Here is a 16,780-nt window from a genome sequence, read left to right on the forward strand (position 1 = left end):
TGTCAACAAGCAAATCATCACCTAACAAGTCATCTTCATCACTATTGAAATCAACATACTCGGGGTGTGTTACCTTAGGACCTTTGGCCATGAAGCATCTTCCAATTCCTTCATTTGGTGAGTCAAATATGTCGTAGGAGTTGGTTGACACAAGTGCTAGACCGGCAACACCTTCATCTTGAGTATCTTCGGAGTCGGAGTGATAACTTCTCTCGGAGTGGCTGTCGGAGTCGGAGCCGGATACCCATTCACCAACATGAGCTTGATGTCTTCGTTTTGTGTAGCTCCTTGATGATTTTTCCTTCCTTTCCGAATTCTTGCTTCTCTGTGAGTATCTTCGTTCATAACGATCATCTCTACTCCTTCTCTCTCTTGGTGGTGATTCTTTGCTTCTTCTTTTTGGAGAATCTTCTCTTCTCTTGTAGGGAGTCGTACACTCATTGTAATAGTGTCCAGGTCTTCCACAACTGTAGCAGTTTCGCTCTCGACTAGAAGATCTTTTGTCATTGTAGGACCTTGACTTGAAGCTTCTATCTTTGCTTCTACTCTTGTAGAACTTGTTGAAGTTCTTCACCATTAAGCTCAATTCTTCATTGAAGTTTTGTTTCTCACTTGATGATGTAGGGGCTTCACATGAGGCTTTGTAGGCACCACTTGATTTGTTGTGAAGTTCCTCTTTATCCTTAAGTGACATCTCATGAGCAACAATTCTTCCAATCACCTCCGTTGGCTTGAGATCTTTGTAATTGGGCATCATTTGGATCAATGTGCACACGGTATCATATTTTCCATCCAAGGCTCTTAGAATCTTCTTGATGATGAATCTATCAGTCATCTCTTCACTTCCTAAGCCGGCAATCTCATTTGTGATGAGAGCAAGCCTAGAGTACATTTCAGCGACACCTTCACCATCCTTCATTTTGAACTTGTCAAGTTGACTTTGAAGCACATCCAACTTGGATTCCTTGACGGAGTCGGTACCTTCGTGCATATCAATCAAAGTGTCCCAAATTTCCTTTGCATTCTCAAGACGGCTGATTTTGTTGAATTCTTCAGGGCACAATCCGTTGAAGAGAATATCACAAGCTTGAGCATTGTATTGCAACATCTTCAACTCATCCGCGGTAGCTTCACGGTTTGGTTCTTTCCCATCAAAGAAGTCACCTTGCAAACCAACACACACAATAGCCCAAACGGCGGGGTTATGTCCAAGAATATGCATTTTCATTTTATGTTTCCAACTAGCAAAATTAGTACCATGAAAGTAAGGACCTCTACGGTGATAATTTCCCTCGCTAGACGCCATACTCTCCTAGGTTGTGAAACCAAGGCTATGACCACCAAAAGCTATGGAGATCAAAGCAAATGGAGACCAAAGCTCTGATACCACTTGTAGGATCGAAAGTATGTCTAGAGGGGGTGATTAGACTACTTGACCAAATAAAAACTTAACCTTTTCCCAATTTTAGTTCTTGGCAGATTTTAGCTATTGTAGACAAGTCAAGCAATCATCACACAATTCAAGCAAGCATGCAAAGAGTATATTGGCAGCGGAAAGTAAAGCATGCAACTTGCAAGAATTTAAAGGGAAGGGTTTGGAGAATTCAAACGCAATTGGAGACATGGATGTTTTTCCCGTGGTTCGGATAGGTGGTGCTATCCTACATCCACGTTGATGGAGACTTCAACCCACGAAGGGTAACGGTTGCGCGAGTCCACGGAGGGCTCCACCCACAAAGGGTAACGGTTGCGCGAGTCCACGGAGGGCTCCACCCACGAAGGGTCCACGAAGAAGCAACCACCCACAAAGGGTCCACGAAGAAGCAACCTTGTCTATCCCACCATGGCCATCGCCCACGAAGGACTTGCCTCACTAGCGGTAGATCTTCACGAAGTAGGCGATCTCCTTGCCCTTACAAACTCCTTGGTTCAACTCCACAATCTTGTCGGAGGCTCCCAAGTGACACCTAGCCAATCTAGGAGACACCACTCTCCAAGAAGTAACAAATGGTGTGTAGGTAATGAACTCCTTGCTCTTGTGCTTCAAATGATAGTCTCCCCAACACTCAACTCTCTCTCATAGGATTTGGTTTTTGTGGAAAGAAGATTTGAGTGGAAAGCAACTTGGGGAAGGCTACAGATCAAGATTCATATGGTAGGAATGGAATATCTTGGTCTCAACACATGAGTAGGTGGTTCTCTCTCAGAACATATGAGTTGGAATTGTGTATGTGTTCTGATGGCTCTCTCCACGAATGAAGAGGAGGTGGAGGGGTATATATAGCCTCCACACAAAATCCAACCGTTACACACAGTTTTCCAATCTCGGTGGGACCGAATCAACAAACTCGGTCGGACCGAAAAGGTAAACCTAGTGACCGTTAGAGATTTTCGGTGGGACTGACATGCAACTCGGTAGGACCGATATGGTTAGGGTTTGGGCATAACGTAATCTCGGTGAGACCGATTACACAAACTCGGTGAGACCTAATTTGGTAATTAGCTAACCAGAGAGTTGGTCAGGCAAACTCGGTGGGACCGATTTGCTCATTCGGTGAGACCGAAAAGTTACAAAAAGGAAACACTGAATTTACATTGCAATCTCGATGGGACCGATTCGCTCTTTCGGTGAGACCAAAAAGTTACAAAAGGGAAACAGAGAGTTTGCAATCCCATCTCGGTGAGACCGAGATCCCTATCGGTAGAACCGAATTGCTAGGGTTTGGCAGTGGCTTATGACAAGTGAAACTCGGTGGCGCCGGATAGAAAGAATCGGTAGGACCGAGTTTGGCTTAGGGTTTAGGTCATATGTGGATATGGGAAAGTAGTTGAGGGTTTTGGAGCATATCACTAAGCACATGAAGCAAGAGGCTCATTAAGCAACACCTCATCCCTCCTTGATTGTATTGGCTTTTCCTAAAGACTCAATGTGATCTTGGATCACTAAAATATGAAATGAAGAGTCTTGAGCTTTTGAGCTTGAGCCAATCCTTTGTCCTTAGCATTTTGAGGGTTCCAATTTCACCATCCATGCCATGCCAATCATTGAGCTTTCCTGAAATAATCATCTTGGATAGCATTAGCTCAATGAGCTATATGTTGTTAAGAATTACCAAAACCACCTAGGGATAGTTGCACTTTCACTCCTGAGCATCTCCGCTCGGTCAAGTGGCACCAGCGTGCTCCTGGAGCTCCCAGGAATCCGCCCCGCCGCTTAGCTCGCTCGTCAGCCTAGCACAGCGCCTCGCCCGTGCTAAGCCGAACTCCGGCCGCCGCCAACCGTTGTTGCAGTCGTCGTTTCCGGCCTCCTCTCGCCTAGCCGCATGCTCTGTTGGATGCAGCGCACGTCCAGCAGCCCGTAGGGCCAAACAGCGAGTAAAACGGTCGCCGGACGGCGAATCCCGAGCACCTCCGCCGCCCCGTTTGGTCGCCGGCGGCTAGCCGCCGATGCGCTGACGTGGCCACCTAGTTAGGGCTAATCGCCCACTAATTAACCCCCCTGACCCACTTACACACGGACCCCACCGGTTTAGTTAGTCAGCTAACGAAATTAGTTAGAACTAATCCAACCCCGCAGGACCCACGCGTCAGCTTTGACCTTGCTGACGTGGCCTTTGACCGGCCCCACACGTCAGTGACTCATGCCAGCGGTGTGTCACTGACCAGTGGGCCCCACTGGTCAGGTTTGACCTGCCAGCCACAGTTGACCTGATGACATCACTCTTTTGTCATGCTGACGCAGTAAAACCTTTTCTGGATTTTAAATAAATCAATGATTTATTTTTTTTCAGAAAATATCCAAAACTTTGAAAAATCATAGAAATTAATCTATAACTCCAAATAAGATAAATTATAAATGAAAAATTATCAGAAAAATTCAAGGAATCTGTTTATGGCAATTGCATGCATGTTTGAACAACCTAGGGTTGCTGTACAGGGCAATTTGCATAAATGACATTTAAATAAGCACATATGGAGTTTGAATTTGAACCCTTGGTTCAAACCAACTTCATTTAATATGGTTGCTAGTTGCATTAGCTCAATCAACAGCGTATTGCCATGACATTATCATGCATCATAATTGTAGCATTGCATTGATTGTGTTCCTCTTTGTTTGCCGGTATTTGTCCCCTCTCGATAGACGTGGTTCCGACGACGAGTTCGATGACACCGATGAAGAACTATACTATCTTCAGAAGTGCCAGGCAAGCAAAAACCCCTTGTTCATTCCGATACAATCCCACTCTCTCGCTCCTGCTCTCTTTTACTGCATTAGGACAACAATGGTTCAACTGTTACATGTTGCGGTAGTTGAACCCCTTTCCTCTGCATGACCTGTCATTTCCACAGTAAATAGATGAAACCCACTAGCATGAGTAGGAGTTGTTTGAGCCCTGATGTGCCTACTCATTCATGCTTGTTTGTCATGCCTGCTACTGCTTAGAGTTGAGTCAGGTCTAATTTATCGGGGATGAATCGAAGGTGTGTAAACATGTCCTACTATTGAGAGCTAAGTGTGTGAACACGATTTGGTAAAGGTAGCGGTGAGAGGCCATGTAGGAGTACATGGTGGGTTGTCTCATTGAAACCGTCCTCAGGAACTGAGTTCTGTGTTTGTGATCCATGAACAGCTACTACCACTCATTGCGATCCTTAATTGACCCTCTCGGCTTCTTAATCACCCTAGTACTCTGTCCAGGAGTTGCAACTAGTTTCTGGTGTTTGTAGGTTATGTGTTGGCGGCCGTGCGTAGCGCTGACCCTAGGGGTGGGCTATGTTGCGGTAGATACACCGTGGCACGGTGTACCGGGCGCCCGTTTGGTGTCTCAGGAACCCTGTTCACATCGTTCGGGGCCGTATGTGGAAACCTCGGCCGGACTCCCTGCGGATGGAACCTGAATAGGCGATAAATCTGGACTAGAGACTTAGGTGTTTAGGTAGGACGTGGCCGACACCCTCGTTGGGCTTCCGCTTGAAGGTTGCCGAGTACATGTCGTGTAAACGACGGTAAGTGGTGGGAGTGTGTGTGAAGAAGTACACCCCTGCAGGGTTATCATTATCTATTCGAATAGCCGGATTCCTCGGATATGGAAACTTGGACCCCTTCCATAGTTCATAGACAAGTGAAAGTGGTTACTCTAAAACTCGCAAGATAAGCATGAGTGCTATGGATGGCATTCTCGCAGGGAGACAGGAGCGGATTCATAGTGGTATATTGATATGGTGAATTTGTGGACTCGTGTGCGCCACCTCAAACGAGTTGCTTGCAGTCGTAGTTCAGGTTAGCCACTGAGTCAAAGCTGGCTTGCTGCAGTTAAACTCCACCACCCCCTTTGTTAATACCGATGCATATGTAGTTAGTTCTGATGTAAGTCTTGCTGAGTACAATTGTACTCACGTTTGCTTAATTTATGTTTTTGCAGAGAGGCTTCAGTCTCGCTAGTAGTTCCGCGTGGACTTCGATGTTTAGCTTGATACCTCAGCTACGATCTTGTGCCCTCGGCAGGATCTGGTAGATAGTCAGGCTTCTTAGCCTTTTTCATTTATACATGTCTGTACTCAGACATGTTAAGCTTCTGCTTGTGCCTTGATTTGTATGCTATGTTTGTTGGGTCATGAGACCCATGTTTGTAATATCCCGCTCCTCGGAGCCTAAGGATTAAATACTTGAGTTGTAGAGTTATGTTGTGATGCCATGTTGTATTTACACATATCGAGCATATTGTGTGTATGATTGAAATGCTTGGTATGTGTGGGATCCGACAACCTAGTTGTTTATCCTTGGCAGCCTCTCTTATGGGGAAATGTAGTCTAGTGCTTCCATGAGCCATAGTAGTCTGCTACAGCCCGGTTCACCGGAGTCCTGCTAGCCCAGCACTACTACTCAGGACACTTGACTGGCCGGCATGTGTTTCACTTCGTTCCTGTGTCTGTCCCTTTGGGGAAATGTCATGCGGTGACATCCGGAGTCCTGCCTAGCCTGCTACAGCCCAGGTTCCCGGAGTCCTGTTAGCCCAGTGCTACAGCCCGGATTCACACGCTGCTGACCGACATGCTCGATGTGATTCATGTATGCATGTCCCCATAGGTTAGTGCCGCTTTGGGTTCACGACTAGCCATGTCGGCCCGGATTCTCCATCATATGGATGCTAGCGACAATATCATATACGTGGGCCAAAAGTCACAAACGGTCCCGAGCCATGGTAAGGCGACACCCGTGGGAATACCGTGCATGAGGCCGCAAAGTGATATGAGGTGTTACCGGCTAGATCGATGTGATTTGGAATCGGGGTCCTGACAGACCAGCTGGTCTCCTCCAACCTCTTGCCATTCCAGAATGGAAGTTTGACCATATTGGGATGGACTTCGTGACTGGATTTCCAAAGTCCAAGTGTGGCAATGATGCTATCTTCGTTGTCATCGACAAGCTCACTAAAGTGGCTCATTTCCTTCCTATCAAAGAATCTATCACAGCAGCTCAGTTGGCAGAGCTATATACCTCCAGGATTGTCTCTCTGCACGGCATTCCGCAGTTGATTTCTTCAGATCGTGGCAGCATCTTCACCTCCAAGTTCTGGGATTCTTTTCAGAACGCCATGGGCACCAACATTCGCTTCAGCACAGCTTTTCATCCTCAAACTAGTGGCCAGGTCGAGCGAGTAAATCAGATTCTTGAATATATGCTCAGGGCTTGTGTCATCTCTTTCGGTATGAAGTGGGAAGATTGCCTTCCATATGCCGAGTTCTCCTACAACAACAGCTTCCAAGCGAGTTCGGGCAAGGCCCCATTCGAGATTCTCTATGGCAGGAAGTGTCGTACTCCTCTTAACTGGTCAGAGACTGGTGAACGCCAACTTCTTGGCAATGACTTGATCACAGAGGCTGAAGAAATGTGCAAAGTCATTCGTGAAAATCTCAAATCCACGCAATCGCGCCAGAAGAGTTACTATGATAGCAAGCATCGTGACTTGGCTTTCAAGATCGGAGATCATGTCTACCTCCGCGTCTCTCCAATGAAAGGTACTCGTTGCTTCGGTATCAAAGGGAAGCTTGCCACTAGATACGTGGGTCCTTTCAAGATCATTGGCAAAAGAGGTGATCTCGCCTATCAACTTGAGCTTCCATCCAACTTTGCAAACGTGCACGACGTGTTTCATGTCTCTCAACTCCGCAAGTGTTTCAAGACTCCTGACCGCACCATCAACTTCGAAGACATTGATCTCCAAGAAGACATGTCTTATCGTGAGCACCCAGTTGCTATTCTTGAAGAAACTGAGCGCAAGACTCGCAACATGTCTATCAAATTCCTGAAAGTCAAGTGGTCACATCATTCCGACCGTGAAGCCACCTGGGAACGCGAGGATCACCTCCGTTCTGAGTACCCGGAGTTTTTCAGTCCTAGATCTTGAGACGAGATCCTTTCGTAGTGGTGGAGTGTTGTAACACCCCGTATGTAACATGCCATATTTGTATTCCAACTCTTGCCATTTCCGGCACTAAGTTATGTTATTTCCTCGTTGTCGGGTTTTGTCTTCGTGTGCTTTTGTCTTTGTCATGCATCTCATGTCATGTCATCATGTGCATTGCATTTGCATACGTGTTCGTCTCATGCATCCGAGCATTTTCCCCGTAGTCCGTTTTGCATTCCGGCGCTCCTATGTCCTCCAGTGTCCCTTTCTACATCTTTTCGTGTGTGGGTGTTAAATGTTTTTGGATTGGACCGAGACTTGTCATGCGGCCTTGGTTTACTACCGGTAGACCGCCTGTCAAGTTTCGTGCCATTTGTACTTCGTTTGATACTCCAACGGTTAACCGAGGGACCGAAAAGGCCTCGTGTGTGTTGCAGCCCAACACCCCTCCAAAGTGGCCCAAAACCCACCTAAACCCTCTCCATCACCTAGGCCGTTCGATCACGATCGCGTGGCCGAAAACCCTGCTCAATTTGGAGCCTCCTAGCTCCTCCTACCTATAAAAAGGCTTTCTCCCCTGAAATTTCGGGTCATTTCCAACCCTAGACCTAGTCCCCCTCGTCTCTCCGCGCGCCGGATGTGTCCCTGGCCGGCCGCTCGCCGCCGCCGAGGCCCGCTCAGCCCGAGTCAGGCCCCCGAGCCCAACACCTCCCGTGCCGCCGCCCGACTCCGCTCCTTGTCGCGCCGCTTCTCTCCCTCCACCGCGCCGCCACCCGCGCCGGCCGTAGCTGCTCATCGGCCGAGGCGCCTCGCCTCTCACCGGCGCCGCCGCCCGGAGCCTCCTCGTCGCCGGTGTGCCCCGGGTCCAGCGAGCCCCTCCTCTCCGGTGTCCACCTCCGACGGCTACAGTAACTCCGGTGGCTACAGTAACTCCGGCGCCGACCATCCTCGAAGTCCGCGCCCGATCCCGATCTGGATCTGGATCTCGGTTGACCTAATATGCCCTAACCCTAATTTTTTATGCACTTTTCATCGCATCATATCTCCACATCCGTGGCTCCGTTTTGGACGTGTAGCATATCAAAATGTTCGTCTCGACGAGTACTTCATTTCATCTCATTGCATCATGTTCATTTGAGCTCGTCTTGATGCCCTAAATGCTGTTGGAAGAGTGCTAGTTTCTGTTAGTTTCAGTTTCATATCAGCAATTGGATATTTGTCATTTTTGCCATGATTGATGTGTGCCTCCTATGAACTTGAGCCCTACATGTGTTTTGAAGTATGCCATGCCATCTTTAGAGGGGTGTATGCCATGTATTTTTTTAATCTCTGTGGTGACTAGGACAAGCATGCAAAGTAGCTTACTTAATGTTGCTGATTTCAGGGACTTCGAAATATTCTAAGTCTTTGCCCTGTTGATATTTGTATGCCATGTATTCATGTTGCTACCGAGTGATCCGCGCCTCTTTTGAGCATGATCAGTAAGGATGTTTTGTAGATATTGTGGTGCTCTATCCATCCATGTCTTTCTTTGCAATTATGGAGCACCCTAGCTTGAGTCAATCGAGCTCTACTTTTGCTATAAAATGTTCCTGGCAGAATGTTTACATGTTAAGCATTTTTGTCGAGCTTGTTGTAGTTGATCCATGCATGCTATGTTGTTGTTCTTGCCATGTCTAGCTTCTATGCCATGTCCACTTGCTGGGTGTATGCCTAGTTTATCATGCAATGCCTTGTGGTGAGTGCATCGAGCTCGTAAACATGCCTACTTGATATCTGTTTTGTCATGTTCCAGTTTTCTACTAAGTCTGAATCTGTTAACGTTAATTGCTATGTTCACATGGATGCCATTGTATTTTCTGATCCCTTTTGGCTTATGGTCAGTAAGGGACTTTTGTTGTATGCTTTGAGTAGCTTCATGCCATGCCTTGCTTTGCCATGATATGTTCCTGTAGCATGTAGTATTCATGCTCTAAACATTGTTTCCTGATGTTGAATTCCTGACTTGTTAATTTCACTAAGTTTGTAACCTGGTATCTTTTGCACTTTTGCCATGCTTGTTTGAACCTGTTATTGAGTGAATTAGCCATAGCTCAGTGTTCATCTTTTATCAAGAATCTTGAGTGGACCCCTGCCATGTTTTTTCTTGCCATGTTAGAGTGCTGTAGCTTGTTGTTCTTGATGAATTTAGATGGCCTCATGCTGCTAATCGCAGACCGGTGCCATATTTGTTTTGTTTGTCATTTCCAAATCGTGCATCCCATTCCGGTGATCCTTATATCGATTTCGACCGAGATCAACTCCTCTTTCCAGTGGCACTCTTGGTTTTCCGAGTTGAGGCCAGGTTCAATCATTCCTTTCCGAATCATGCATATGCATCGCATACCGCATCCCGCATATCATGCCATGTTTTGCATCATGTTGTTTGTGCATTGCACATGGTTGATTGTGTCTCCCTTTGCTTATTGTTCTTGCTTGGGTAGATCCGGGAGACGAGTACGTGATCGAGGAGCCCGTTGAGTATGTTTACGAGGATCAAGTCAACTCGGAGAACTTTGCAGGCAAGATGATCATACCCTCAAAATCACTTCTATCTTTGCTTGCTAGATGCTCGCTCTTTTGCTATGCCTATGCTACGATACCTATCACTTTCTTATCATGCCCCCATATTGCCATGTCAAACCTCTAACCCACCTGGTCCTAGCAAACTGTTGTTTGGCTATGTTACCGCTTTGCTCAGCCCCTCTTATAGCGTTGCTAGTTGCAGGTGAAGATTGGAGTTTGTTCCTTGTTGGAACATGTTTATTGTTGGGATATCATTATTATATCTTGTCTATTTTAATGCACCTATATACTTGGTAAAGGGTGGAAGGCTCGGACTTATGCCTGGTGTTTTGTTCCACTTTTGCCGCCCTAGTTTCCGTCATACCGGTGTTATGTTCCTTAATTTTGCATTCCTTACACGGTTGGGTTATAATGGGAACCCCTTGACAGTTCGCCTTGAATAAAACTCTTCCAGCAATGCCCAATATTGGTTTTACCATTCGCCACCTAGCCTTTTCCCTTGGGTTTCGCGGACTCAAGGGTCATCTTTATTTTAACCACCACCACCCCCAGGCCAGTGCTTCTCTAAGCGCTGGTCCAACCTGAGCGATGTCCGGGGCTACCAGGGGCAACTCTGGGCTGGCCTACCCGACGTCTGGCTCATCTGAGTGTGCCCTGAGAACGAGATATGTGCAGCTCCTATCGGGATTTGTCGGCACATTCGGGTGGCTTTGCTGGTTTAGTTTACCATTGTCGAGATTTCTTGTAACCGGGATTCCGAGTCTGATCGGATTGTCTTGGGAGAAGGAATATCCTTCGTTGACCATGAGAGCTTGTGATGGGCTAAGTTGGGACACCCCTGCAGGGATTTGAACTTTCGAAAGCCGTGCCCGCGGTTATGGGTAGATGGGAATTTATTAATGTCCGGAGGTAGAAAACCTTAAACATAACTTAATTAAAATGAATCTACGGAGTGTGTGGCCGTGATGGTCTCTTTTCGGCGGAGTCCAGGAAGAGAACACGGTCTCGAGTTATGTTTGACGTAGGTTGTTCTAGGATCACTTCTTGATCATAGTTTATCGACCGTGCATTTGCCTTCTCTTCTCGCTCTCTTTTGCGTATGTTAGCCAACATATATGCTAGTCGCTTGCTGCAGCTCCACATCATACTTTTACCCTTCCTATAAGCTTAAATAGTCTTGATCGCGAGGGTGTGAGATTGATGAGTCCCCGTGACTCACAGATTCCTTCCAAAACCAGATGCAGGGACCGATGATACCGCTCCAGGTGATTCGATTGAGCTCACGTGGGAGTTCGATGAGGACTCAGGACAATACTACGTTTCCTTTCCAGGCGATCAGTAGTGGTGCCCAGTTGGGGCGATCAGGGACTTTGTCCCATTTGGGGTTGTTCTTTATTTTGGTTCCGTAGTCGGGCCTTGAGTGTAACTGGATGAATGTAATGATATTTATGCTATTTGTGTGACGTGGCGAGTGTAAGCCAACTATGTATCTCTTTTTCCCTTATTTATTACATGGGTTGTGTGAAGATTACCTCACTTGCGACATTACTTTCAATGCAGTTATGCCTCTAAGTCGTGCTTCGACACGTGGGAGATATAGCCGCATCGAGGGCATTACAGGCGGCTACCCACTTGGCACTTCGGGGAGCTGTGATATGAAACCACTCCCGTTGCCATAAACCGGACACCTCTGGGAAGGAACCCTCTGGCCACGGAACATCAGCATTTTTGCTTATTACAGCGCCTCCGCACTCTGGGTGTCGCCCCTCAATCATCTTCGGCTTCACATTGAAAGACTTGAGCCACAGGCCGAAATGTGGGGTAATGCGGAGAAAGGCCTCACACACGACAATGAATGACCAGATGTGAAGGAGGGAATCCGTGGCCAGGTCATGGAAATCCAGCCCATAATAGAACACGAGCCCCCTAACAAAGGGATCCAGAGCGAGGCCTAGCCCTCAGAGGAAGTGAGAGATGAATACAACGCTCTCGCTGGGTTCGGGAGTGGGAATGACCTGCCCTCGAGCAGGCAGCCTGTGCAAGATTTCAAGGGTCAAATACCTGGCCTCTCTCAGCTTCTTGGTGTCTTCCTCTGTGATAGAGGAAGGCATTCACCGACCTTGAAGGTTGGATCCGGACATGGTTGAAGGTCCGAAGCGCCTGACCTGAGCCTTGGGTGTTGGAACTCAAGGCGGGGGAAGGATTCGATTGAGCACGAGGGGGCAAAAGACAAGCCTTGGCCTCTTTATAAAGAGGGTGAATATCAAGCGTCCTCCTCGTGGCCGTTTGGGACTTGCCTAAAATCGAGGAGTCATACCAACGGGCACGATTGGGTTACCCACGTCCGTATTGATGAGAATCCCGTAATAAGGGGGACACGCTCTCTGCTTTGACAAGACGTGTCAGGAAAACCGCCTCGCGATATGTGAAGTGCTGGTTGAGAAAAACGGTTCGAATAATGACCGTGCCATGGCATGATGCCATGCTGTCAAACGCGTCAGCAGATTAGATTTGTGAAAATATTATTCTCTCTGCGGTGGTATGTGGAACTTGTTTTGCAGAGCCGGACACTATCCTAGTGTTCAAAATCTTCTATGAAGTATTCGGAGGAAGAATCCGGCTTGCAATGCCGAAGACAAATCTGCGCGCCGAACTCATCGTCATTAAAGCCTGGTTCAGGGGCTACTGGGGGAGTCCTGGATTAGGGGGTCTCCGGACAGTCAGACTATATCCTTTGGCCGGACTGTTGGACTATGAAAATACAAGATTGAAGACTTCGTCTCGTGTCCGAATGGGACTTTCCTTGGCGTGGAAGGCAAGCTTGGCAATACGGATATGTAGATCTCCTCCCTTGTAACCGACTTTGTGTAACCCTAGCCCCCCCTCTGGTGTCTATATAAACCGGAGGGTTTAGTCCGTAGGACAACAACAATCATACCATAGGCTAGCTTCTAGGGTTTTAGCCTCTACGATCTCATGGTAGATCAACTCTTGTAATACTCATATCATCAAGATCAATCAAGCAGGACGTAGGGTATTACCTCCATTGAGAGGGTCCGAACCTGGGTAAACATCGTGTCTCCTGCCTCCTGTTACCATCCGACTTAGACGCACAGTTCAGGACCCCCTACCTGAAATCTGCCGGTTTTGACACCAGAGCGCGCACTGCGTCAACAAATTAAAATGACGAGATTGTCAGACTGTGCAACGTCGACAGGTAAACTGCAGAAAGGATTACCTGGCCTCCGTACGTTTACTGGGTCCAAAAGCCTGTATGCTAATTTCTACCGAGAGAAACCTACATGCATGTAACGTGTGCGTCCAAGCAAAGGACTCGAGCATGTACACGTTTTTCTTAGGAAAGGTTAATTGGCCTGCGTGCCTGAAAGGTTAATTGGCCTGCGTGCCTAATTGCCGTGCCTAATTGGCCGGTTGTAATTAAACAAGAATTGGTTCGGTTAGGATTTTTAGAAGAAGGTAGTACAAGTCGGTTCCGATCGGTCCGGCCGGCTGGACTAGTATTTATAGCTATCAGATCGGATCACCAGGCTGGTTATATTGGCGAGTAACTTAGGTTAATGTTATGCATATGACACTAGTCTAAGTTATTATCTTTATAATATAAAATAACATAATAATAGTAACATAGGTGGCTTCATTTATTAGCTCGTAGACTTATCTTGTCTTAAAAAGCGCTATGTTACCACCTCTCATTAATTACTTGCCATATAAGCAGAATTTTCTCAAAGTGCATTATGTTACTAGCTAAGTTACTCCCACTATGACTAGCCTTAGGAGGGCAGTTTTATTTTTGGTTGTCGAACAAAGACTGGCAAGCCGGGGTATACCTCCCCGTAGCGAGTTAATTTGTGCGTTTCTGTCGAGGAGCTTAAATTATTGCTTTGTGTTTTTGGTAAGGGATTAGAGACACCGTCTCTAGTTTGTTGTTGATCCGTGGAGGATCGTCCACGTGCTTCCTTTCTTGGATGTGCATGTTGTTTCTGTGGTGATTGCATCTACCAGATCGCGAGCGCCACATCATTCCTGATGAATCGTACCGTGAAAGATTGGGAAAGCATTCGTGCCATCGTTTTTCTGTTGAAGGTCGCATCATAGTGTCACCGCCGCGCACCGTCTGGCATGGCAAAGCCGTGAAGGAGGAGGTGCCCCATGTGACCACTAAGGCGCGCGGGCACCTCCTCCACTACCTTGGTGGTTGCGGCGATAGTGTCTCCTCTTCATCGCGGAGCATCATGGAGACCGAGGGGAGGGCGGTCAGGGAGGCGGCGCGGCGCGAGCGCTGCAACGCGGCACGTCGCTTGGCCTTCCCGAAGTCCTATGAAGCGCCGGCCTGGGTCAGTGCGGATCCCAACCCTGCGAAGGTATGGGCCTAGCACCGATCGCTAAGCACCGCGGAGACGTTCGTGCGGCGACATAGGGGCCTCGACGGGGACCTCAACAAGATCGCCTAGATGGTCACTCAGCGACGGCAATGCCGCTGCCAGTAGGGGAAAGGGAACCTAGGGCTCCCTGGCAAGGGTTGGTATTTTTCGAGGTGGCCCTCCGCACATCACAGGAGGAAGCAGAGCAGGCGGTGGCTGGCAGTGCTTTCTCACCTTTCCGGCACTAGAAAGACCACTCCGATGATGACAATGGTGAAGGCAGGGACGGCGACGGAGGTGCCAACGGCCAGCCCGACCATGCCTAGGTTTTTTTAGGTTTTATTTGTTGAACGGATGGAATATCATCCAATTTATGTAGAATATATAGAACTTATTTCTGTTTGAATTCCATCGTTTTTGTATGGTTTACATCCAAATTTGTTTGTATCACGGGCGTTTCCAGTGAGCGTTAGATGACCGGATTCCGTATCACTGTCGGTGGATGCGTTGACGGATAATACTATGCCCATCTTGAGGGCCGACGTTTGGAGACGCCATTAGCCATACTAATTGTTTGCATGGATGCATGCGTAGTACGTACTCAAATGTAAAGCTATCAATTCAATTTTAATATTGTTTTCATCATGATTTATTATGGATTAAATCAACCAGAAAATTGCTAATGTATTCAGCAATTTCTTTACTCCACCGGGGTAGTTTTGCCTTGTCCTATCATGTAGCGGCATATATAAAGAGGGCAGTGTCGCCGTGGTGGAATATATCTACAATGATACGGTTTCCGTACTCTTATTGTACTGTTGGAGTAGTTACTTGGACAGATAAACGGATTGATCCATGATTAATTAATTTCAAGCACGTACGTGTCCCTCTAGCTGCAGATGGAACTTGCAGAAGATATTTCCATTGATTAGCCTGGTGCTGCAGATCAGCTACTCCTTCGAGGAAGCTCCCCTCCAATTAACTTTGCACAACATGAACTATCCATTAACTCAAGTCAAATCTGACATGCTTTTTTAAGTCAATATATGCATGGCACGATGTTCTAGAGATAACCATGCATGTAAGTTTACTCCCACTATGGATACGGAGTAACCCTAGAAGGAAGCAAAGGTGCAGGAAGCTGCTGGCTTACGATGGAGATTAACCAGTTTACTGTCGGCTGTCAAGTCGTCGCCTACTCGGGCAAACAAGATTAGCGTGATCGGGAGCCGATACGCTTGACATAAAAATGAGCCCACTAGGTCAGGCACAAGCACGGCTCCAACGTACATTTGCAAGATCACCTCAACGCTATAAATACCCATGCATTTCCATGGTCTACCATCAACCAATCTCATCTAGCAGTTGGCTACACTCTCACAATGGCTGCCATTAAGCTTGTGTCACTTAGCTTGGTTGTGCTACTGAGCATTGGGTTAGCCAGCGCCACTAGGGTAGTTAGATACGCCAGCTCAACGGGGACAGGCTCGGGAGTGGGGAATGGTGGTGGCACTGTGAACGGCAGCGGTGGAGGGACTGGGAGTGGCAATGGGAATGCCTACAGTGGTAGTAGTGGAGCCCATGCAAATGCGGGAGGGGGCGGTAGCGGGGGTGGTGCGTCGCAGGATGGTGGCACCGGACATGGCGCTGGGTCCGGCGACGGCTCAAGCTCTAGCTATACGAGCGACGGAAGATATAGTTATGGTGGTGATTCTTATGCAGGCGGTAATGGTGCCGGCAGCGGCGGCGGACAGGCAGCGGGCCCTGGTTCCAGCGGTTACGGAGCCGGTGGTGGTGCTGGTTCTGGCTCTAGCGCGGCAAGTGGTGGCTGGTACCCATATGCGAATGCGAATGCTAACGGTAACGGTGGAGGCACAGGAACTGGTCAGAACGGCGGCAGCGGTGGCGGCACGGGAGGTGGCAGCGGTAATGCTGGTGCATACCCTTAAGTTATCTCTATTTATGTGATAGATCTGAAGATGGAGCCCAGAATTTCATGTTTTTTCTTTCTTTCTGTTTGCACCTTGTGGCCCCGTTAGTTTGCGGCGTTTAAGTTCTTGTATGCTTTTTCATGTATACTAGTATGGATGAATCAATAAAGGGCCCCATCAACTTGTGTTATTACTCTTCGCTACCTCGGAATTTCAATTCATGTTTCTTGTCTCTGTACTAGCAAGATGCCCCGTGCATTGCATGGAACATCAAGACGCATTTTTTTTACAAAACACCTATTGTGATTGACCCATGCGAGAGTAATTCCATGTGTAAAAACTAATGATATCTCGAGAAAGAGGAGAGATAAGGTGAGGAGTGGGGCATGATGGTGATTGGTGGTCGGGCTGAGCGAAGGCATGGGGATGGACGACACCGGCAGCGGTCACCATGCCAGATTGTTCCAAAGGCTTCCTTTTTTAATTGCTCACC

The 16,780-nt window shown here is 47.6% G+C and overlaps 1 protein-coding gene across 1 annotated transcript; it reads left to right on the top strand.

Annotated features, from left to right (window-relative positions):
- The first annotated feature begins 15,690 nt into the window (after positions 1 to 15,690).
- On the top strand, positions 15,691 to 16,477 carry LOC125522612 (glycine-rich cell wall structural protein 1.0-like). Its single transcript, XM_048687655.1, has one exon. The coding sequence runs from the start codon at positions 15,739 to 15,741 to the stop codon at positions 16,303 to 16,305; it is 567 nt and encodes a 188-aa protein (XP_048543612.1). The 5' UTR covers positions 15,691 to 15,738; the 3' UTR covers positions 16,306 to 16,477.
- Positions 16,478 to 16,780: the final 303 nt, after the last annotated feature.

This window comes from Triticum urartu, chromosome 7 (assembly GCF_003073215.2).
Source record: "Triticum urartu cultivar G1812 chromosome 7, Tu2.1, whole genome shotgun sequence".
In the NCBI taxonomy this organism is placed as follows: Eukaryota; Viridiplantae; Streptophyta; class Magnoliopsida; order Poales; family Poaceae; genus Triticum; species Triticum urartu.

Excerpts from the sequence above, each read along its gene's own strand:
- LOC125522612 (XM_048687655.1), top strand. The coding sequence starts at position 15,739 with ATGGCTGCCATTAAGCTTGTGTCACTTAGCTTGGTTGTGCTACTGAGC.